Raw genomic sequence first — 24,346 nt, 5'->3', positions numbered from 1 at the left:
GTAGTTTAGTAGAGAGCAGTAGTGGCTGCTCCCCCTCACGCACCTTTCTTACCTTTCTTACCTTTCAGTCGCTGAATGTCAACCACTGCGTAGCGTACTCTCACTCTGCGCCTCTGCCCATTCAGGTCACTGCTGGTCGACTGCTGCGTAGCGTACTCGCATTCTCCAATATGTTCAATATAGTAGATCATAAACTCTTACTCTCCTGCTTAGACAACCTGTTCGGGTCACAGATCATGGTCTTAAATAATTCCACTGGTTTTTAACTGTAAAACGTAAACCTTTTTGTTGCTCTATGATGGGAACTAACCATGGCGTTCCCCAGGGCTCTACACCGTTGTTCACCATTTATGTCGGTCCATTATTTGGCATATTTCTGGAGCATGGATTGAAGTTCCTCTCTTATGCCAAATGTACATTACTAAAGATGGCCCACATTTGTATTTTACCAATCTTACTTTCTGAATGTGGACGTTTTGATACTTAAAAATGAGCTTCAGCTAAATATTTTTAAAATGGAGGTCCTCCTCTTGGGCACAAAAGAAATCAGTTGGCCCCAGCAACATCTAGCTTCCGTCCACCATCCTTGATTGGCCTTCCCTCTTGTTATGCTCCCAAAATCAAAATATTTAAGTTTTGTTTGGCAAGCCGAATTTGATCTGAATACTCAGTTTAGTGAAACCATCAAGAAGGCATTCTTTAAACTATTCAAGCTTAAGGCAATATTTCCTCAATTTCATGGTCTTTGTGTTTGCTTTTATGAACTTCAAACTCTATTATTGTACGTGATTCTGTTTGGATATTGATGAATACTAACTGCAGCAGTTACAAAGGTTTAAAAATGCTGAAATATCCCTATTTTTAATCTAGCTCGAACTGATCGGATAATGCCCTCATGTTATTCCCTTGGCTCCTAGTTCGGAATAGAATCTTGCACCAAGTGATATTTGACAAAAGAATCACTGGCCATCCCTTCTTGTTCTCTTCATTCATTTAACAAGGGCTTTTACTGTGCCCAACCGGTGGCCATGGTAGATTTTCTATAGTGGAATATGCATCTGCTGTCACTACACTAGGTTGATAACTGATTTATTCCTAAATATTTCGTCTTTTGCTAATGTCCTGGTACTTCTACTCTCATATGTTGTCATTTGTTTTAGTTCAGTCTTCCTATGGTGTGATGTAAATGCCACAGAAATTAAAGACAATCAAATCCCTACCGATACAGCTGGTGTGATCCATAGTTTGCTACCTCTGTTTCCATCCCAATCGGTGCTTCTGCCGAAGTGTTTAATGCCATCTACTGTTCAGAGTTATGCATCCATGGCTAGTGTTCCTTTTTTAGCAATAAGCGAAACCGTATTTGAAAATTCTTCCTATGGATTTGTAAGAGTTGTCCAACAGTTCTATTGAATTTCTCCTAAAGAATATAGATTTACAGTCTGCTTTTAGGTTAACTGAGCACTGAACTCCTAGCAAGGACTGATACTTATGGGGCATTGGTGGTAACCCATTTGTGAGTTAATGAAGCTTGAAGGTGGCAAGAGGTTACATTTATTTTAAGCATAAATGTCAAGTTTTGGATCACTCGGGGAGACTGCATCCCTGCAAATTACAGAGTTAATAATTTAAAGGGTTATACAGGTTCTTAGAGTTTTTAGGCAGATAGTCAGAGGCCCCAATTAGAAATTGATGATAACCTTTAGTTGCAGGGCTTGTAAGGATGAAAAACAATAGCATGCTAGGGATTGTATTTAAATCCAATGCAGTCGTGGGTCTGGGCAATTACGATCAATACCTGGGATTAAATGAGAGTTTTGCATCTGGAGAATAGAGGGTCTATTAAGGTTCTGTTTGAGGAGAACTATTAGATGTGCTTTTGTTTTTTTACCGATTGAATGGCACCCTTTTGGTTTTTTATCTCCATTCTTTGGCTGAAACGATTGTTGAATTAATTGGATTGGGGGTTAGAGCCGTCCAGGAAGCACTCTTGGTCTGTGATATTCCAAACAATGTTTTATTCAGATCTTGAATACATTATTTTGTGCAGAGGCCAGGTGAAGTGGGGATTTATTGAAAAAGACTAACGCGGAGTGGAGGAATTCTGGACAAGTTGTTTTTACTGCATAGATGATTTTAGGACTGGGGGGAGGAGCAGGTGGGGTGGTCTAGTGCTATATAATTTTGTGTTTTAACCTTATTGTGGAGTTGTTGATATTGCATTAGATTTTGAAGCATTAAAATGCTAGATTTTGTCAAAGCATTGATTGATTGAATAAAAGAACCTCCATTTCGAACTTATATTTGGTTGCTTCAGTTTATGCACACTTGCATTTATTTGATGTCCCCTAAACAGCATATACCGTTTGCTGATACAACAGTCCCTGTTTTCTGATGGTGTTTATGATCTTCTCTCTTTGCCTTATAGGTTCTAGTACTTGGAAACAAGAGGGACCTTCCCAACAGCTTTGATGAGAAGCAACTGATTGAGAAAATGTACGTATATGTTGTGTAAAGGGGGTTCCCTTCGCAAGGAGACATGCTTAATGTGGCTAGACATAGAAGTATCAATATTTGTCTGAGGGAGACATTGCTCCTTTGTGAGGTGGACGCATAGTCTGCAACTCTTGGGACAAATGTTTTATCCTGCAACCATATGTGATCCCCTGACCTTGTCCATCCCATTATGGTGCACCCACCTTCTTTTCTCCCTATTATTCTCCATCCCAGGCCTCATTCACAATGTAACTGTCCCTTGAAGTTCTTAAAACTCCCATTAAGGATACTCCATATGTGCCCTGTAATTATTTTCTTGAGCGGGTCACCTTGATTGGCTCCTTGTGTAAGTCACTGGCCGGTGACAGCTTCTTTCTGTAATTTTTTTAAGTTAACATTTCAGCTATTTCTGCTCTTGGAGGGGGCGAGCACAGAGGAGGCTTGTTCCCTGCAGATCCTCTTTAAAATGGTGACTGTTAGGCAAAGTTTGAATGCAGTACCCTCTGGAAACACTACAAACTACCATAACGACAGGTATAGGTAACCCAACCTTTGGTATAAGCTTGTACTACACAGTTTTGGTAGCGTGTTGAGCAGCCAGGCTTATCTCAAGAGGGGAAATGAGAGCAGTAGTGGAGTTACACAAAGATTCACAGTTACAGGTATTCAAATAAACTCTTACACTCAAGGTTTCTTGCATAAATGATTATTAATGTATCAGTCAGTTATAAAGCCTTCTTTAGAAGGGAGCAATATAATAGTAACGCACAAATACACTTCAATACTATACACTCTGAGTTTCTGAATCAGACAAGACCCTTTTGGGATGGGCCATACACAATCTAGACCCACAGGTGACTTCAGTAACAAGAGCGCTGGGGACATTAATATCTTACTAGACTCCGATTATTTATGTTTTTGATTTTGGGAATCTTGTGTGCGTCATGCTGTTGGGATAGAAAGGTATGTTGCTTATATTTAAGGTTTGTTGTCATAAACGTTTAACTTCTGCATGCACCCTAATCTTGTGCTGATGAGATATTAATCCCTGCTCTGGTGCGAGCTGGAATTGAACCTTTTGTTTTTGTAACTTTCCTGGCAAGTGCTGAAAAGAGCATATAGACATCCCACTGTTGATGGCGGACACACTATCTCTGAAGGTTGTGGAATTGCATGCCATTCTACTCTCCATAAACTACTGGAGTGAACACACCCAGGGCAAAGAACAGGCATTTCAGGCCATTTACCCTCTTTACTATTGGCTTTGTCAGTCAACTTTTGTAGTGAGTAATACGGTCTTCCATGCATTTGAAAGGGTATTCCTCTTCGTTTGATCTCCTTCTCACTGCTAAATAGTCATGTGTCCCTCCAAATGGCTGTCCATATTCTCACCACCAGAGCCAAGGCATCATCTCTGGCTTTCACTGAGCAATCTTTTAATAAGACACAAGGCCATCCTGAAATCTTTATTCTTTGTGCCGGAATACACACAATGTTGGACAAAGTGTTGTTTTGTTGCAACCGCGCCTCGTTCAGCCAGCCCTGGTGTCCATCCATTCTCTCACCGATTTCTCTATCAAGCAGAAAACTGTTTCACCATTTGGAAAGGGAACATAGGGCCTGGCGCCTCGCTGTTTTCAATATGCATCTTACATCTACATTGTGCTTACAATAGCATGACCTGATGGGTGAGTTACAGAATGGAGATTTGTGGGAAGGGAGAAGCACAGGGCCATGGTCAAAAGTTGGACAAATATGTGAAGTCTCATTATTTTTCTTTGGAGTTTCAAAGCAGTATCTCGGCTATGCCACAAGGGTTGCTATTCACAGTAGATGAGGCGATCCTATGTACATTGTTTTTTTTTTTTTTTTAAATTAACATTGTGCTTTATTGAACTGCAAAGATTTTGTTCTTTGACTGAACGTATGATTGTTTCTAATGGGGCTTATCTGTCATGCAGGAACCTTTCTTCTATCCAAGACCGAGAAATCTGCTGCTACTCAATTTCCTGCAAAGAAAAGGATAATATAGGTGAGACGTGAATGTACATGTGTCCTGCTTCTTATAACGTTGGTTTTAATGTATCTAAAAGGAAGCCAACACAACACCAGACGCCTCAGGATCACTTGGCTGGAAACTTGCAAGTTCAGAAGACTGGAAAGCTGATCTTTACCAGTTAATACTTTAAACTCTGGAACAACCTTCCAACGAATATCAGGCTAGCCTTCTCCCTCGAGCAGTTAATCAAGAAACCTCAAACTATGCTCTTCGGGGATGGCTGAACGTTGATTGCGGAATCAGATTTATCCTCTCCACATTTCTCCCACTGGTACTCCCTTCCAGCCCCTGCAACCTTTAATTTATTTGTCGCTTTGGTTTGATCTCACACACACAACGCACATATTTGGTGAGCACCTGCCAACTTGTTTCAGCCACTGCACATTTTGCAAGATGAGGTTGATTTGAATGTGCCAATTGAACACTGCATGCCTTGAGATTGGGAGTTGTAATAGTCCAGGTTTACGTAAAATACACAAGCCTGTCTAGAGTTCCAAAACCGCTGCATGGAATTGCCTAGTTTCTAATTGCCTCCAAAATTGATGATAATCCTCAACAGAGGCATGATGCAAGCCATTCTAAAGAAAGGGGCCCATTGCTGCTGTTAGGCAGACTGTGAGTCCCTTCTTTTTGTGACACATTTCATAAAAATCATAAATAATGGTTCTACTCTTCCAAGTCAGCAGGTTGGTTGTGTACTTATGATTTACCTGTATTCAGTCAGTTTTTTATTCTGCTATGGTTTCCACCCACGCCCGCATATGCACCTACTCCCCTGCATGCACATATACATATAGATGTATATGTATTTGGTTGAATCAACCAAAAGTGCATGACTAAACTGTAGGTTTTCAATGGAAAGTATATAACTGGTTACAATTAATAAGGACGTTGCCTTGTACTTCATGGTGAAGATGTAATTTTACGAGGCCATGGGCACGTTTTTGCAAGTTGTCTGAGATTTGGATAAGTTATTTGCTAACTAGGAAGTTTGAATTTTCCTAAATAACTGGAAAATCTAACAAAACCATAGGCAAAATCAAAGTGTGGTATGACTGCAACTGTGAACTACTAAGCGTGCAGTATCCTAATCCTACCAGTGGAGAAAACACATCCCAGAAATGTTTCCAGCTCCCCTGTTTAAATTCAGAAGAACTGGTTGGTTCAAAAGGCTTGTGATCCAACAAAATACCACATTCAGATCCTCAATTTGTAGCAGCATGGGCAACACATTCATTCATTCATGGAAATTATTCATTGCTATCCTTGTTCTTCAAAGCAATCGGCTGCTTTTAATAATTTTATTGTGTTAAAGGTATTGATCTATCCTCCCGGATGCCAGATTGGTCACGGTAGGAAAGAAAAGAAATCCAAGCGCCATCTCAGCGTTTCATTTGAGGTGAGGCCTGGAATGGTGACCTCTCCTCCATTTCTGAAATTCCATTTCCTACCATAGCACTAGTGCTGATCGGAAGGCTTTCTTTAGGACTGCCAGGACCCTGAGATTTACTCTCCAGTTGGGACCGGGCTTGGCAATGACTGGGGTCCACATTAATCTCGAGTTGGTTGAGGAGGTGACTGTTCATATAAAAGGCGGAAGGAACACCTCGCACGACCCAACAAGTATGTACTATGCTTTTGTCATCCCTAGAAATTTTGATCATACAACTGCTAAGCAGAAGATGTTTGGAGCGGGGCATTTCCAGGCCTCATACCCATTGCTGCACTGACTCTATGGCGGGTAGGGTCTGGTCTTTTGGGAGTTTCTTGAATAATACTTCGCTGGTGAAGCTTTCTTCGCTATTCAAGTCAACTCGGGCGAGGACAGACTCCTTCCTGTCGTATAACTGATTCGGGAGGTAGAGCTGTTCGCCCTTCTTCAGGATGCCAGCTACACTTAGCGCTGGTTTGATATCAATTTTGGCTATTGAATTGGGATTTTGATTGTGAATTTGTATATAATTTCAGAGTGTTTCCTTCCAGTGTGGAATGCCACTTGAGACTGGAAGGAAGGTTGATTTGCAGAAATGGAGAGGAGTTCCCGTCACCAATTTGTTGTCCCACAGCTATGATGGTAACATCGGGTATGTCATTGTTTTGAAGGTAGAACTTAATTTGGTCTGGTTTGTTCAACCATGCGGCATGTGCCATTTAGACTAACATGGTTAACACTCTGTTTTAATTTGATTGGCCTGTGAGTCTGGGTCCAGAGTACCTTATTCACACAATCTATTAGGGGAGACAGCCTACGGAGGATGTTGTTCCCTAATAGACAGAGGGTTCCCTCTGGCACCACGACTATGACCGGATGCTTCATCTTGTGTCACCCAATTTTAATTTCCAGCTCTGCAGACCCCTCGACAGGAATTTCCTTCCTATCGAAGTTCTGGAGTTGTCCAGGAAGAGGAGTGAGAGGGATCTAGTATCTCTCCCCCTTCCTGAATTTAGCTGCTCAAAGATCATCTTTGACAGCAGAGTTGCTTGGGATCCAGTGTCTACCTTCCTTCTGCTCCAATGGGCAAAGGTAATGGGTGTTCTTGGTAAGCTGGGTGGTCAACTTACTTATTTCTGACTCTGACACCGGGATAGTTGGGTCAAGAGTCGGTGTTGGAGTTGTGGAATCCGGCAAATAAGCTATAAGCTGCCCCCCCCCCTTTTTGGAGGCAGTCAACTGAAGTGGTTGGTGAGGTTTGGGGTTCTTCTTGGGCTGGTTCTGGGCTGCCCCCCCTTTCTAGGAGGCAGTCCCCAGAATGGAGTTGGGTGGTTTGGGAATCTGAGCAGGAAATTTCACTCTGTGATTCGAGGAGTCTCGGGCTCCTCCCTTTCTGATTCAGGGCTGTTCCCCCCTCCCCCCCCCACCACCCCCTTTTTGGAGACAGTACTCAGAATGGCTTTGGGGAGCTAGGGAATCTTCTTTCTCTGGTTCTGGGCTGCCCTCCCTTTTTGGAGGCAGTCACCAGAATGGTTTAGGGGTGCTGTGGAATCTGCAAAAAAAAATAGGACAGTTGAATATTGGGGGAGTTTTGAGCTCCCTTGGTTCCGATTCTGGGCTGCCCCCACCCCCTCCCTTTTTGGAGGCAGTCCCCAGAGTATTTTTGGACTAAGTGGTTTTCCAAGCAATCATTCTGGGGTTCAATGATGGGTGGTTCTAACTCAGTCCCCACATTTACCCCGTCTTTATTAGGATCTCTCTGGACCCATTTTTCTTTGGGAGGAGTTCCCCAATCCCTGAAGGAGAAGTTCATTTGCCAAGAGTCCTCTGAGGACCCCTCTCCTTCAAATTGGAGGACACTAACCTCCTCCACAAAATGGGTCTTTTTTAGGTCCTTTATTTCTCCTGCCCGCCCTCTGTTCCTTAGGTTGCAGACCTTCGGGGGCAGGAGATTTTGGTTCCGGTTCCTGGGTTTCCAGGGGCTTTTCACAAGTGGGGAAGGAAGCTTTCTCTAAGGCTTTGCACCCCCTTTCCCCCGTGCCGCCTCCTTTGGAACCGCTGGGTTGTCGGGGTTCTCTCCCCGTCATTGCTCTGGTGTACCAGACCCTTGGTTTGAAGGGTTCTGAGCCGCTATGTTCATCTGAGGGTTCTGCAAGTCCTCAACATGCGACCCAGATCCTGGGACAAGTTCTGGACCTGGCGCTCCAGTTGGGACACCCTCTCTGGCTGGTACGGGGGTCTCTGGTCCATCCTAAGTGGCTCACGGGAAGGATAACTGTCCCTTCTCCCTTAATACCCTGGGTTGAGATTGTTCTGGTAACCCTCCACCCTTCGCCTCCCCTCTCCTGGATTGGGCCTTCTAGACTCAGGAAAGTGGGGAATGAAAGGAGGGTTGTTTTGTGGGTTGATGTTTTGCAGGTACCGGGGAAAGAAGCTCAACCCGGCATTTGGGGGATTACTGCCCTCCTGGGGAAAGTTAGGAGGGAAGTTTCCTGGGTTGATACCGGCCAGGTTGGATCCCCCCCCCCCTTGGGCTGGGGGAGTCCACACATAACCCAGGGTAGGTTTGTTGCTCTTGTAACGGGGGATAATATAATCAGCGGCGTTATTGTATTGTATTTATTAGGTTTATATAGCGCTTTATGCCAAAGCGCTGCACATTTTAACAGTTAAACGTAACATTTTTAAGTTAAGTTAGGGGTCCTTTCGGTGGGATTACCTCCCTGACTACCTGTTTGGGATTGGCCCAAGGGCCTTCTGGTTCTTTGGTTGGGTAAGTTCTGTATAGGTATACTTTTAGGTTCCACCCCAACCCCCCATCTCCAGATCTAAAATGGGGGCAACCTTCACCTCCACCACCTTAGCAGCAGCAGGGGTGTTGGCTGGTTTGAGTTCTTTTTTTTAAACTTCTTTTTAATAACATTTTTAAACATGAACATTCCTAACAATCCCCTTGCCTTACCCTCCACCACTCCCCCCCCACCCCCAAGAAAAACAAACCAGCCACTTCCAATGTTCCTTAACTCTCCAAACTGCAGTCTAAGTCCCCCTCTGCTCACTGTAAGTCTAGCAGCCTGAGACGCTGTGGGCGCCAACCAATTCTAAAGTCGTCTTGGAGAAAGGCCACCACCTCTCCCCATTCACTCGGAAAGTTCTGTGTTGCATTGTTCAGAGCATATGTCGCCCATTCCACCGCAACTATTTCCCAGACTTTCCGGAGCCAATCTTAAAAAGCAGGTATTGTCTGGCTTTTCCAGTTTTGCGCAATCAAAGACATTCATGCAATGATGAGCATAATCTGCGCTCTTGCCCCAGCTCCCGATGCACATTCCGTGTCCTTGTGCTGAATGCCCAGCAAGATCAACTCTGGGGATCTGCTCCCCCCAGGGCCAAAGGCATGTTTTGAGCTTTCCGTATTTCATCCCAGAAGTGCGCTATTTTGGGGCAGCCCCTCCAAATGTGCTCTGCAGTCCCCACTGCCCCACACCCTCTCCAACAGTCCCTTGATGTCCCAGGCTATAGTCTGTGTAGGCGGGCCGGAGTGTAGTGCCAACCATAAATAAGTTTATACCAGGCTTCTTGGGTCTGGGATGCTCTTGCCAATTTCAGAATTATTCTCCATAGTCTCTCCCATTCTTTCTTCTCTATTTCCCTTCCCAACACCTTTTCCCATTTACCCATGAAGGCCCAGCTTTGCCTTGGTTTGGCCTCTTCTAAAATTCCGTACAGATGCGAGATTAGCTCCTTCGAGCCATCATTAGACATTAAGAATTTTTCGAATTTGGTAGGGACTCTGGTAGCCGCCTCTTTATTTTCTGAGTGCATCGACCAATACCGCAGCTGATAGTACCGCAATCTTTCCTCCTCCCCCAGGGCGAAGTCCCTTTTACATTCAGGAAAAGAGCTAATCTCCTTCCTGATAAACATATCTCGCATCCTCTTACACCCCCCCGTCCTGCCACTTTGTGAAAGCCGCCTTCTCCAGCCCTGGTGTGAAGTCCCCATTTTCAAATATTGGTGTGAATGGGGATGGGAAGGTAGTGGTGCCTCTTTGTCTGGCCAGCCTGTCCCATTTGTCCGCCATCAATTTAGTGATGGAGCTCATGTACATGTGTTTTGGGTGGTAGCATTTTGGAAGCCATAACACCACGTCCAAGTCTTGTTTGTCTACTGCCCTATCCATTTTCACCCAGTGCTTCCCCTCCCCTTGTTGAAGGCACTCCCTAATAACTCTCAACTGCGTCACCTCATAATACTGCCGAAAATCAGGGAGGGCCTGACCGCCTTCCTTTCTCGGGGCTGTGAGTAACTGTCTACTGACCCTGGCTTTCTTCCCCTCCCAGATGAATTTGTTCGTTATTGTTCGAAGCTCCCTGAAGAAGCGCTCTGGGACTGCTTGGGGCACAGCTTGGAACAGATATAAGAGACGCGCTAGTACAACCATCTTGATGGCTGCTATTCTCCCTAGCCAGGGGACGCGGAGATTCCGCCATCTGCAGAGGTCCTTTCTAATGTTTTTTACTAGCGGAGGGTAGTTAGCTGCGTACCTCCCAGGGAGCATCAGAGTTATCTTCACCCCCAGATACACAATCCCCCAGGGCGCCAGATAAACAGAGGATCTTTTGATCTCTACCCGCTCCTCCTTCCCCAGACTCGGCACCATCAATTCAGATTTGCCAGTGTTGATACGCAATCCCGATACCTCCCCGAAATCTTTAAGCAATGATCTACTGGCCTTGCATGAATGGGAAGGATCAGTAGGGGTATGCAGCATATCTTCAGCGAAAGCCGTGACTTTGTGCTGGGTACCCCCAAATGGAATTCCCTGGATGTCCCCTGACTCCCGAATGGCTTGAAGTAGCAGCTCCAGATATATAGTGAATAGTAAAGGGGACAGGGGGCATCCCTGCTTCGTACCTCTCTGTAGTTGGAATAGTCTGGATGCCACTGCATTAACTATCACCCTTGCCCATGGACCATTATAGTTAGCTTTGACCATCTGCAGATAGGTCCCGCCCAGACCCATGCGTTCCATAACCTTAAAAAGAAACTACCACTCTGCCCGGTCGAACGCTTTTTCAGCGTCAAGCGAAAGAAGAACCGTGTGGGTGCCAGTCTTTTCCACCTTTCCTAGCAAATGTGCTACCCTCCTAATATTGTCCGCCGTTTGTCTGCCCTTAATGAAGCCTGACTGGTCCTGGTGGATTAGTTCAGGAAGAAGCCCTTCTAGCCTATTCGCCAATACCTTGGTGAAACTTTTCGCGTCAACGTTAATAAGGGCTATCGGTCTATGAGGACCTTTCAAGCGGATTTTTCCCCGTTTTCCGAATTAAGGAGATTTTCGCCTCCTTCATAGAAGGGGTTATTTCTCCAGTTGTTTTGAAAGTGTTGAAAAGGTAGGTTAGGTGTGGCACCAGTAGCCCGGCAAACTGTTTGTAAAAGGCTGCCGAGAAGCCATCAGGGCCAGGCGCTTTACCCTGGGGCAGCTGCCCTATTACCCCCCTTACTTCATATTCCGTGATTTCTTGATTCAAAATTTCTTGAACCTCGCGTCCTATCGCTGGGAGCTGAACCTTATCTAAATAGATCTCTTGATGGCGTCCCTGGGGGTCTTGGGACCCATAAAGGGATTCATAATACTCCGTCATGTCTTCTTGAAGGTCCTCCAGTCGGGTGACACTATCCCCTTCCCCCGTAAGTAGAGCTGTGATTGTGTTTCTCGACTCTGTCCCCCGGAGAAGTCGCGCCAGGAGGGTTCCAGTCTTATTAGCATTGGCATAGAATTTCTGCCTCACCGATAAGAGGGCTCCTTCCGCTTTTTTAGTCCTTAACAAGTTTAGTTGACCCACCGCCCTTCTATAATCCCCATGATTGCGTCTGGCGGGGGTCTCAACAGCTTTTCCCCTTGCTACTTCCACCTACCTTTCCAACTGGTTCTCCAGGAATATCATCTGCTTGCTGTTTTGTGCTTTGGCTGCCGTAGTTTCACCCCGTATGGTAGCTTTGAATGTGTCCCACCGAATATCTTCCCCTGTTTCTCCCCTTTTTATTGCTTTCAAATAATTATTTTATCTTGCTCTCCATCTCTCCCAAAATGGCAGGGTCCCTTAACAGATATTCAGGGTATTTTCAGCCCCACAGCCTCTTCCTCGATAAGCCCAGATCAAGCTGCATTATGAGTATTTTATGATCTGCTATGCCCATGGGACCCACTTCCACCTCCTTCACCTTCCCTACCAGACTTGCCAAGACCCAGAAATAATCTATTCTTGACTGTGATTCGTGGACTTTCGAGAAGGTGAACCCCTCCTCGTCTCCTTTCACCACCCTCCAAACATCCCGTAGGTGTCATGATCACTACTTCCAAGAATGCAGGACCTGCCCAACATCCTTGGAAGCAGGCTCATAACCTTCATTCCGGGCACCAGCCAGCCCCTATTGGGACCTTTTGGACCTTGTCCTGGCGCCGGTGGCGCCAGGCTCATGAAGATCATCGGTCCCGGCACTGGAAGCGTCGAGCTCATAAGATGTGTAAAAGTGCTTGGGTGGACCTACCTACAGCAGACCATGCTGCATACTCACCAACAAGATGACGTCCACATCCTCTTCTGACAGGGACTACTTTCTTACCTGGGTGGGGCAGGCTCCACTCCTTGGATCAGGAACACTGGGACTCTTCTGGAAACTGGAACTCTTTCCTTACCTAGGCGAGGCAGTGGAAGAAGACGGCTAAGCACTCCTGCACACTATTTAAACCACGCCCGATTGATGCAACGTGCTTCGCGTTATTCTGCATCAGCAGCAGGACGCTCACCGAGTCAGCTCTAGTCTTCCAGTGAAAACTCCAGCTCGAGCACCTGTGGGAACAAACTCTTACCTTCCTGGGATCCTGTCTTCAGCCGCACCTGCCAGCACAAAAAAACAACAGGTTAGCAAAAGCCAACTTAAAGCCAAAAGCCAGCATTTTTACTAACCCGATCCATCGGCATCTTCCAATCCTCACGCCGCATTCCTTGGCAGTCCATCGATCCCTGTAAAGGCAAAGAACATTGATCAGTCATTTTGCATATTTTGATCTGCTTACCTGTGCGACGCACGCTCCGGATTCCAACAAGCGCTGCATACCCTCACCTGCAAATAAAGAAAGACAGTAAGGAGCGCTTTTAAAACCATCAGCCGCCATTCTACTTACGTGCCTTCACGCGTGCCATCTTCCTACTTACGCGCTTGCACGAACTTTGGCGTCCATGAACCAACGCCTACCGCATCCAAAGCCTGTAAGAGAAAAGGACTTCATTAAAGGTGTTCAGGTACATATAAGGAACCGATCGTGCAGTTAACGACGGCCTTGTGCTCAAAGTTGTCCTCTGCAAGTAAGAGGTTTACAATATCACCAGTGGAGTAACTGGTACCCGCACCCCTGCACCAGTCGCAGGATGGCGAGCCCAGCATTCACCTACTTAAGGTGAGCACACCTATCCTTTGGGCCTCAAGGAAAGAGAGAGTGAGGAAGAGAAGTCCGTCCAACCACCTTTCATTAACCCCTTGTTCTTCTGCCTGCAGACACCTCACTCTTCAAGTCAGGCATACCGTGAGAAGAGGTCCAGCCCAGGGAACCAGCCGAGTCCTGCGCTTTACAATTGAAGACACGGTAACAACCCAGTCAAGATCTGCGCCTCCGTGTGAATCAGGTGAGCGTTACAGTAGGCCTACATCTGACATTCTGTCCTGCAGGGCAGGTGAAGCCACCAGCTCCCCTCATACAAGTTTGCCACCTGACCTGTCCCTTGTTCTATCCCACGCAATGTTCAGATCTCCCATTAAAATTATTGGGCCCTTTGAGTGGTGTTCGATCCTCCGCAAGAGCTGTCTAAGGAAGGCTTCCTGTCCTGAATTAGGGGCGTGGATGACCACTATTGTGTAGAATCCCTCTCCAGCGGATCCTATCACCATCAAATATCTGCCTTCTTTGTCTTTAATCGCCTCCTCTATCTTGAAATTGGTCATGTTACTTATTGCCAGGGCCACCCAGCCCCCCCCCCCCCCCCCCCCCGATTTTGTCTCTCTCGAAGCCTGTACTATTTGGTCAAAGCCCCTAAGTCTGAGCCTATGCTGATCCCCTCGTAATAAGTGGGCTTCTTGCAGGCCTAAAAAATCCAGGCGGTACCATCTCGTGAAGAGCTCAAGCTTCTTCCTCTTTAATGGGGAATTGAGCCCCCTAACATTAGGCGTGATCCACTTGAATTGTTAAAAAATGTTTACCTCCCCCTTCGGGCATTCCCGCTTGACCTCTCTTCCCGCCCTGTATTTGGGTTTACGTCTCAGGTACCACTTACCTCTAGGAGATTGAACACTATGTGGCTGAAACTTAACAACCGCCCCCTCCACCCCAGTTCCCCATCCCTCTATCCTTTGTCCACCCCTTTGGGGCCCTCCCCCTAGGGACCTGCACGTTAGTCCAACCGTCCTGACACCCTCCCACAGGCTTCAACACCTTTATCGATTCCATGATGTTTGCTCCTTACTCCTCTTCCCCAACCCTTTTGTCCACCACCCCCTAATATACAGATTTTCCCGTGTTAGAACCGATTCGCCTCTGCATCCTTGTCCATCCTGGAGTCCCCCTTCCCTTCCTCATTAGTGAGACCCCGTCTGTTCCGCCTTCTACGTTTCCCCTCTCACGCAATTGACCATTCCCATGGCCGGGATCGGGGACCTTCCTTTAGATCCAGCAGCCTCCTCGGACTGGGCATTCCCTGGTCTTGATCTAGATCAATCTGCAAAAGAGCCGCCCCTTCCTGCGGCGAGGTGACCCTCCTTTGCAACCTCTCCCACTCGAACACGAGCCCAAAGGGAAAGGTCCATTTGTATTTGACTCCCTGCTCGCGGAGCCTCTACAGCACGGGGCCCATCTGTCTCCTCTTGAGTAGAGTGCTGCCAGCTAGATCCTGATAGTCGATTTTCTGACTGTTATACATTATCGGCTCCCTGGGTCTTGCAGCCCTCAACACCGCCTCCTTTTGTGCGTATCTCGCACATCTCTTGGTCTTTGATTCCGGGTGGTGTTGAGGCGGCCCACTCTATGTACTCTATCTAGATCATTCCTGTCCGGTGAATCCACCCCTAGCAGATCAGCAGAAATTGTCTGGACACTGCCTTTCAGATCCCTATCCAGAACCGTCTCCGGCAATAACTTTAGCCTGATGTTAATCCGCATGGATCTGTTTTCCAAGTCCTCATACTAATCTCGAGATTCTGTGTTGCTGTATCCAGTCGGTCTATCGCTTCACTGTTCGCCTTGGTATCTCTGCTTACCTCCTGCAGACCCCTCTCCACCATATCCGTTCGCTCACCCAATTGGCTTAATTCCTGCTTGATTTCAGAGAGGGCCCGATTTAAATCAGACCGTATTAGTTGAAACTGGTCTTGGAAAGTCCTCGCTAACGACTCCTGTAGGGAGAGCATTTCTCCGTGTAGGTCTTGTCGGGTGAAGTGGGGTGCTTGTTGTGACTCATCCGGCTGAGTCACGTCAGAGGTCTCTTCTTGTTGGCCACCACTCCCGTGCGTCCTTACTTGCCCACATGGATATGAGAGGGCCTGATGTTTCCGCCTGTGGGAGCCCACTCCTGGCAGGTCTGTTCTTGTTTTTGGCAACCATGCTACCAGTGTTCTGTTGCAAGATGGAGTTGCAGCCGTCCCTCTCTTTGCGCTGCAATTAACGCCCTCTTGGTCTTTGGACCAGTCTTCTGACGCCCAAGGGGGGGTTGTCTCTCTGCCCTCTGCACAGAGAGGAAATCAGTGTCTCGGCCCAATGTCGCTGGCCGGGTCTGCTTTCCTTGGTTCCCTCGAAAGGGTGGGCCTCCCTCAGGGCATCCAATTTAATGGGGGCCCCTCCTTCCTCGCTGAGGTGCAAGCCAATTCTTGGGGGAGCTATGACTGCACCTGCCCGTCCCCGAGGTGCTGGTGCTCACCCCCCTCAAAGCCAAGAGCCAGGTCTCCCCTGCTGCTGTTGGTGCCTCAAAGGCCTCCCTGGGTCCCCTTCACCATATGAAATCGATAATGCATGATGAAGGAACGAAGTGAATGGAGCGGATGAAATCGTTAGAATGGATGAAGCGCGTGGAACGGATGAGTGTGTAGGATGAGTGTGTAGAGCGGATGAATGCGCTGAGCAGATGAGTGTGTGCAGAGCGGAGGTGTGTGTAGAGCAGAGGAGTGTGTAGAGCGGGATAGGGCATAAAGCGGACGAGTGCCTTGAGCGGACGAGTGCCTGTGAAGTATGTGGATGGAACGGGTGAAGTATGTGGATGGAAAGGGTGAAGTATGTGGATGGAACGCATAAAACAACTTAGAAATACACGTAACGGATCGGAGTACATGGAACGGATTTGAATGCATGGAGCGGACTGGAGTGCATAGAATTGCACGACTTACATGGAATGATTTGGAATGCATGTAACCCATCAGATCACATCACCACGCTTACTCTCTTCTTTACACCACCATTCAACTAGAACACAGAGATACTATGACACCATTCGGTATAGCTATTCTCATACCAACATCTGCCTCATACTCCCCATCACTCTAACTAAACACTGCTGGTTACACACCCCCCAGCCAGGCATTCTCCTCAGGCCTAACGCAGCCACAATCGGTCTGGATAAATCCTGCCAGAACAAACACATACTCTTGATCTTTCAACCACCACACCGACCGCTAAGAAGCAGCTATTACACGAATGCCACACCAGCTGCACACATATCCGGTGCTCACACGCACCTTTGACTCTCTCTACTCTCTCCACTGACTTGAACTTTGGTTCCCAAGGGAGTTCAACCTACAAGAGCCTTCAGACCATACCAATGGTTCATAAGGCGCTATATAAATACAAAGTAACATAACATAACATATGAGGGCAGTCCAGGACCCGTTGATTGGGCTTTGCTGGAGCTCTCCGGGTCGTATAGGCTCTTATTCCGCGCCGCTCCTCCCGTACTGCAAACAGGACCCGGGGCACGGGTCTCTCCGTGTGGGCTCCTCCCTTCCTCCAGCTTCCGTTACAGGTCGCCCCCGAGGGCCGCTATGACGATGCTGCCAGAGGCCGGCTGGAGCCTCCAGCAGGCTGTCCCCTTCAGCCCAGTCCAGAGGAGGGGCACCGGAGTCTGTGTCAGGCGCCCTCCTGGATGACCCCACCACACCAGGACCGGCTGTGATCCGGCCGGGGTCCCCCGCCTCCCCGGCCTTCCTGCAAGCCTGCTCTTCGGCCGTGATTTTCGCCCACCACCTAGGCACGGTCCTCGGGCCCCCTGAGCACAGCTCCTCGTGGGTCTGTGAGCCGCGGTGCGCTCGCCCCATGCTGGGAGCAAATTGCTTTAGGGGGCAATTGGGGGCAGAAGAATGCTGTCTCCGGACCCTCAGCCACCTAAAAGGGGGTGGTGGAGCGCCTTTCAATCTTGGGGGTTGTCGGAGACACACGTCTACCTAGTGTCAGCGACCATCTTGGAATTCTGGTTTGAGGTCTTGATTGTCCATTTTACAAATTGGATGCACCTCTGACTATCTTTCAGATGAAAAGTATCCATCATCTGTTCATATAACTCAAGGTGTTCCTAGACTGAATACTTAGCATTTTTGTGATAGGGAGTTTGGCCTTGATCTGCTTCAGGGGATCTTTTAGTGTAGAGCCCTCTTAATTTTGTTGGCCTTTTTGGTCTTAGTCACCCGAGTCCACTCATCCTCTGACTCAGAGGCACTACTACTGGAGGTGGCTATCTGATCCTCTCGGCTCTCCCTGATTCTGCGAGTTTGAGAATGCCTTGCAGAATATGGGGGCCCAGTTTCCTGATGCCTGTGGTGCTCAGAAGAGTCTTCTGACTCTCCCCTGCTCCCAGGATTGGCAGAGTAGCCCCCCCATCCCCTCCCCCCCCACTGCCCTAGCTGGGAAGAGGTTTTTAGGATACTCTTTTTGGGCTTGATTTCCTGTAATTCCCCACCAAATTTTACCAACTGATCTTTTGGTAGGCGGTATTTTTGAAGATCCAATTCCCTAACTCTCCCCTCATCTGTGTACTCCTGGTCATTTTGGAGATCTGTACAGAGACGCCCGTCCATCAATTTCTGTGAGGCGCTGATCTGTCAGTCCTATCTTACCCATTTTTTTTTTTAAGTCTACCATCCCCATGGCCCCTGGAGTCAGTGGACATGAAGGTGGCAGAGTTCATTGCAATGAAAGGGTTAGAGTCCCTGAGTACAGGGGTCCTGATGGGGGATGCTCAGGGGTTTCTCTGTCCCCCTCTATCTCTTCTCTTTCAGCCCATATTCCCTGGTGATATGCCAAAATCTGAATCGTTTGTTCCTCTATCAGGGCCTTACTGGGCTCAATGATTTGCTCCTGCATGCTATCTGTTTATGGAGCACATCATTCTTTTCACAGAGAGCCTCATTGTCTCTCTGTGCTTCCTGCCTCGTTTGGGAATACTGGGCCAATTTCTGCTGCAGGAGATTTACCTCCTGAGTTTTACCATCATTGGTCTGGTTGTTCTTTTCAGAGCATCCTCCACCCGCCTGGTGTGCTCTAGTGGTTTCTCATATTCTGTTTTAACTTCCTTGAGCTCCTGGAGGGCCAGCTTTCTTTCCTCTAGCTTGGTTTTTAATTGGCTTACTTCCTGGCCTAAGGCGTCCCTCTCCTGACTTAGAGTGCCCCTCTGTGCAGCCAGGACATCCCTTTGTTTCTTAAATGCACTAGAATTCTGGCGCTCCTCATCAAATTCCGTTTTAGATTCTAGATCTTTAATAATTTATTTTTCCCTCTTTTAATTGGTTTATATGGTCTTCTAGGATAACCATCTGTTCTGCGCAGACTCCATTAAAAGTTAATTGTTATGCCAGCTTCTGTTGACCCTGTTGTAAAGAGTCAACCCTATCCTGAGACCTCTTTCAGTGCCTGAACTCGGGTATCTTGCTCTGCCTTCTCTTGCTCTTGAGGAGAGCCAGATTTAGTTTGTCAGATGCTGCCTAGCCTCTGTCTCTGAGTCTTGGATCTTCAGTAGCCTTTGCTGTGCAGAGTCCAGATCAGCCTGGATTCTTTCTAGTGTTTCCACTTGATTCCTTGTCAGAACTATGTTCTCAGCAGCATGTTTTTCCTGCATTACTCCTATGTGGAGGTAAAGGTAGGCCACTATTTTGGCAATTTTACTCTGCTCCTCTTTTACTTTTGGGGCCATGAACAGTTCACTAAGAGCTTGGTGTAATGGGCCCTTGTCCTGCCATGTAGCTAGGCCCATGGCAGTTGCCTGCTCTTTGATTTCTTGCAGCCAGACCTGCTCATTCTGTTCTGGCCACTCACCCCTGACAAACAGTTTGTGCATGAGGTGTTCCCTAGCCATATTAATTTCTACCGGGATTGCCATTTTGGAAATGCCAATTTCCTTATGACTTATTTTACGGTGAATTTACTTTTTACTTTTACAAACAGGCCTGATTCCGGAGTATTTATTTTGGGAGGTGCTTGTACAGTGTAGCGCAGTACACCAACCCAAAAAGGTGTCTGTACACTGCAGGCTAGTATGCTGTGTTTGACTGTCACGGGTGGTAACTCGAACTCAGAATCCTGGACAAGCCCGCAAATCTGTTAAGGATTTCAATCGGACAATACATCCGGGTCTTGCCTAGCATGTAATGCACAGATGAAATACTTATTTATTGAGTCTATAGGTTCAATATTTTGAGTGATATGCCACTCACATCACACCTGTCTCAAAATACCCCCCAGGTCACACTGAACCAGGAATCGGGCTGGTTGGTAAAGGTAAATATTTATTTATTTAAAATTCAAATCAAATATGTTTTTTAATATATATGGGGCAGCAATCACCAATGTGACAAACAATTCAGAAAGTTAGGCAATTAGATTCACTTTTGAGCAGCACAGAAGATAAAACCCAGTGAAAAGAAAAATTTGGTTTGTAGAAAAGATGGCGCTTCGGTTAAGAGTTCCCCCTGAAAAGTTCTTAATTTACAAATGAGCAGTTCTACACAGATGTAAGTAAACGGGTATTTAAGGATGAAGAACCGTGTATAGAGAGTTGAATGCAATCTTCCCTCCCCAAATAAGAGAGAAAAGCGTTTTTGGAACTTTACACTTTTAAAATGACAGTTGAAAATGGCTTTGTAAAACAATGAAAAGTGTGCAATAATCCTCAAATTGATAAAAAGAAAATTCCTATGGGAGCAATACTAAACAGGTCCTAACAAACATGAGATACAAGATGAGCAACAGTACACACTTTAAATCAAAAAGGAAGTTTGAAAATACTTTGAATGGGAAATCACACCTGTAAAACGTTAGCAAAATTGCGAATTCGTGCCTAATTTTCGCTACACGATTTTTAATAAAGGGGGCAAATATACTGTTTCGCAATGCGGTTTTAGTTGTGGATGTAGCTACAGGTCTTAGGTTTAAGGGAGAGATGAATTGAAGTCTCTAGCTATAAAATTTAAGAAGTTATGCAAGTTTGAATGAGAGGTGTTTTTGAAAATAAAGACTCGAAAATGAAAACAGAAATCAGTTTTTACAATGACAATGATGCTCTAAACTAGGGTATTCAGGCTGGTTAACAGTTTGGAACACAGTAACCCCCAGAGTGGTCAGCGGAAACCAACCCCAGCACCTCTGTTTCCGCCTTGGAGGACTCAGTCGGATTACTTGTGGGGTGATTTAAGGGTTTGGGATTTCACAAGACAAACGGATTTTCAAGAAATTATCACTATCACAAGTTCTTAAGTTCAAGAGAGGATGGGTTGAGGTTGGGGTATGACAAGGCAAATATTCTATGGGTTACTATGATTCCTGTTGATACTAACAGTCCACTGTAAATTAAGATTGGACCGTCAGGGTTCTGGTCATCCTGTATCTGGTCTACAGGCAGCAGGGCACCTCTGGTAGGATGGTCAACTGGGCAGTTCTGTTCAATTGGACTGCACCTCAGATTGGATTGGATGGGCCCTTCTGGTCACTGGACACGGTAGATTAGCGGGATTGCGAGTTCATCAGGCAAGCTTGAATGGTAGCAAGCCAGACTGAATCAGAATTATTCTTTCCTGAAGTTTGGGATGGTTCAGGATTTGGGCCTAGCTGAAAAAGAGTTCAGCAATTGCTGGGCCTTAGTTTTGCAAAGTAGTCTGGAATCATGACAAGATGAAAAGTTCTGGAACAGGATGCAGAAGTCAGGAACAAAGCGTCCCGCAGAAATCAGGATGTAGTCAGGAATCGGTGTGTCTGTGTTTTGTGAGGTTCCCATATTTATCATGCCAATTGACATCACTCAGTTTATGGTAGGGGCAGAATTACAGTCCACACCCCCAAGGCTGTGAGTGGTCAAATGCACTAGCCTTTTTCTGGTTGGAAGCCAGAAAGAGCCGTTGTATTTTATGATGTGACTTAGGAACTCCCATAGTGATTTGGACCAAAACTTCACTTTTTCACAAATACACATTTTTATAATTATGCCCTCTAATAAAATTGAACACATGCATTACATATGTTATGGGTTACCTTTACATCCAATTCCCATCTCAGTGAGAGCTGGCTTTGTCGTTCTGTGGAATTTTGTTACTTTTTATCATAAAGATTTGTCCTAACAATTCCTAATTCAGTACATATCTGTGCACTCACCACTAGAACACGGGTATACAATATTAGACTTGCAGCATTAATAGTTTTAGTGCAATCAGTGTTTAAGTTTAACTTTTGTTCCTTATGCATCACCAGGTTCGATCACGTCTTCAAATATCTAGCATGAGTTTAGATTCATAATTATGTATTTTTCATTTGTCTACTTATTTTGGCTGCCATGTTAAATGTCATGAAGTAGTGTGGAAAAAATAAGTAATTTCCATTGAAAATCCATGTCCGTTTTTTTTTCACAAGTGAGCAAAACGGCCAGTCCTTTGAAGTTCACTGAGAAGCCTCCACTACATCCTGCCCCTCCTCTGGGAGGATGGGGGTCCAAGCCTTCTGTTGTCTGTGCCTGAAGCAAAACAAATGTCTAATGATGGTCTTTGTTCTGAGTATGCGAGGCGTCCCCATAGCAATTAAGCCTTCCTGCTAGCAGTAAGGTGTTACCCATTCCCAGGCTGAAGCTGTCAGCTCAGAATTAAATATTTGATTAACTCAAGACTGGGTTTGGACTTTAAATTACCTACATTTTTCATTACAACATGTAACTTGAACACTGTTTACAGGTAGATTTTGACATTTAAAGAATTAGGCCTTTCAACAAAAACATGCTTTTAATAGGTGGTTTTGCACCTTCTGCAGGGGAAAAAGCACATTTAAACTGAGTCCTTTACATCAGATATTCCTCTGCAGCACACACATTTTATTCAGCATTATTTCTGTCCTTGAGTGCTGGGATTTGTCTGCAATCTGGATGTATGTATCCAACCCTTGCTTGGAGTTCTCGCTGCACAGCTGAAATTGTTACATGTTGCCATTTTCAGCCGCATTTTTCCAGTGGAACTGAAAACAATGTTGCTGGGCTGCCTTTTTCATGAAATACATTTAGCTGCTGTCAGTCAGTGAGACCTGGCTCCTCTGAGCCCCTCAATCCAACACAGGATGATCTGTAACCCTTTTGCTCTCAAGGAATTACGTGGAATGAATGGAACTAGCGCCAAAACAGCACTTTGAAGGTTGCAAAGCTGCATTTTAGGCATTTTCGATTTTTTATTTTTTTATTTTTATTTTATTTTTTTTTTAGCCCAATTCTGCGGCCTTGCTTCATGTTGAATGAAACATAGCCCACTGGCATGCTCCTGCAGTGATAATTCTGTCTTCACCCCCGCTTTGATTGTGTGGCAGGGATGTGCAGCCTTTTGTGATTGTGACCCATGCGCAGTTTTGCAGATTTTTGCACGCACAGGGGTTAGCGCATCCATTTTTGGCTGTTTTTTTCCCCATTTGTAATTTGATGCAATGGGGCAAATTAGCATGGGTCAAAATATCCCACAGTAAAGACAGCATGATAACAGGCACTCTGGAATCTTCTAATACAAACAGGTAGGTGACCGGGCCTTACTGGTCATGGACTTTAAGCCAATTGATAATTCTGTCTGAAGTTTTTGTATGATTGATCCGCTTGTAAGGATGGAGTCAGTGTGATGAACATTGTTTGTTGCATTCCCATTCCGAGTACGAATTCTTACCAAAGGAGAAGTACTTCCAAGATGGAGCCATGGTTTGTCTCTGTATGCGGACTAGAGGATCCAGCCTGGAAGAACATGCTGTGAGAAATGCCCATTTCTGGATTGGTATATGCAAGGGATGGCTCCATAGCACTTCGCGTTGCTACTCTCCAAGGAGTCCAGCGACGCTCCGTGAGTTCGCATAGTGTGGGATAACGTTTCTTTGTTTAGAGAGCATTTCAGATCTAAACCTCTTCTTTCAACTATTCCTAATCCTTTCTTTGTTATTCCGATTCCATTTAGATTCTGATTAGTTTGTGCACTGAAAGACGCTCTGATCACCGCTACTCGGATCGGCTCGTCTTCCTGGTTGCTAGTCCCTCCCTCGCCTTGCAGTACGTCCTTTTCTCTAATCTCGTTCGGGACTTGGCATTTTCGCTGCATTCCTGTTTACGGTAACTTTTCGCTCTATCTTTCCTTAGAATTATCCTTTCTTACCGGAGCTTCAGCCTCTTCTCTCCTACAAGACATCACGAATGGGATTGGAGTATTTCCCTTTCTTCGCGGTAAGAATCGGAGGGTCTTATCTTGTTGCAGTTGAGCGTTGTAGCAGTAGTGACTGGGTTCTTCACTCCTTTCTTTTCCTAGAGATTCTATCCAAGTCAACTCCTTTTCTAGACTGCATTCTCTTTTGTAATGGAGCCATCTACGCACTGGCAGGGGTAAGAAGGGGGAAGGAGGTGGAGTGATTTATTAAGGGAACGAGGGTTGTTTAGCTAACCGGAATCAGTCCTAATTATTGAACCTTTTGTCTGCTATAGTGAAAACCTCATCAGCATAACCAACAAACGGATTCACAAATCGGGGCCTCCAGCTTAAAGGGAACCATCTCATGGATCCACGCACCCTAGCAGCCCTGCTCGGGGTTTTTTCCCTTCGGGGTTTCCCTGGGGGTCTCTCTGCATCCAAGCCTTAGGCAAAGGCGCACAGGGAGACCCAGGTAGATTCCAAAGTCATCCCTTTAGAGGTCTTCCAGCCCTGTAAACCCGCACCCACGAGATACAGGTGGGTGATTTCCATTGATTTACCTGATCTTGGAGATAAGATTGAATTAAAGAATAACAGGCAGGGAGTTCCAAAGCTGAGCTGCTTTAACTGAAAAGCTGCTACCC

General features: G+C 46.1%; 1 protein-coding gene across 2 annotated transcripts in view; it reads left to right on the top strand.

Annotated features, from left to right (window-relative positions):
* Positions 1-24,346, top strand: part of ARL8B (ARF like GTPase 8B) — a 338,427-nt gene that overhangs the window by 293,058 nt on the left and 21,023 nt on the right. For both annotated transcript variants that reach the window (XM_069643496.1, XM_069643497.1), the window contains exons 5-6: positions 2,429-2,496; positions 4,458-4,528. In XM_069643496.1, coding sequence (XP_069499597.1) covers positions 2,429-2,496; positions 4,458-4,528 — 139 coding nt within the window. The remainder of the gene's footprint in view (positions 1-2,428; positions 2,497-4,457; positions 4,529-24,346) is intronic.

This window comes from Ambystoma mexicanum, chromosome 2p, assembly GCF_040938575.1.
Source record: "Ambystoma mexicanum isolate Mex_15411 chromosome 2p, UKY_AmexF1_1, whole genome shotgun sequence".
Taxonomy (NCBI): domain Eukaryota; kingdom Metazoa; phylum Chordata; class Amphibia; order Caudata; family Ambystomatidae; genus Ambystoma; species Ambystoma mexicanum.
Note: the sequence above shows the minus strand (reverse complement) of the source record. Positions and strands in the feature narration are given on the sequence as shown.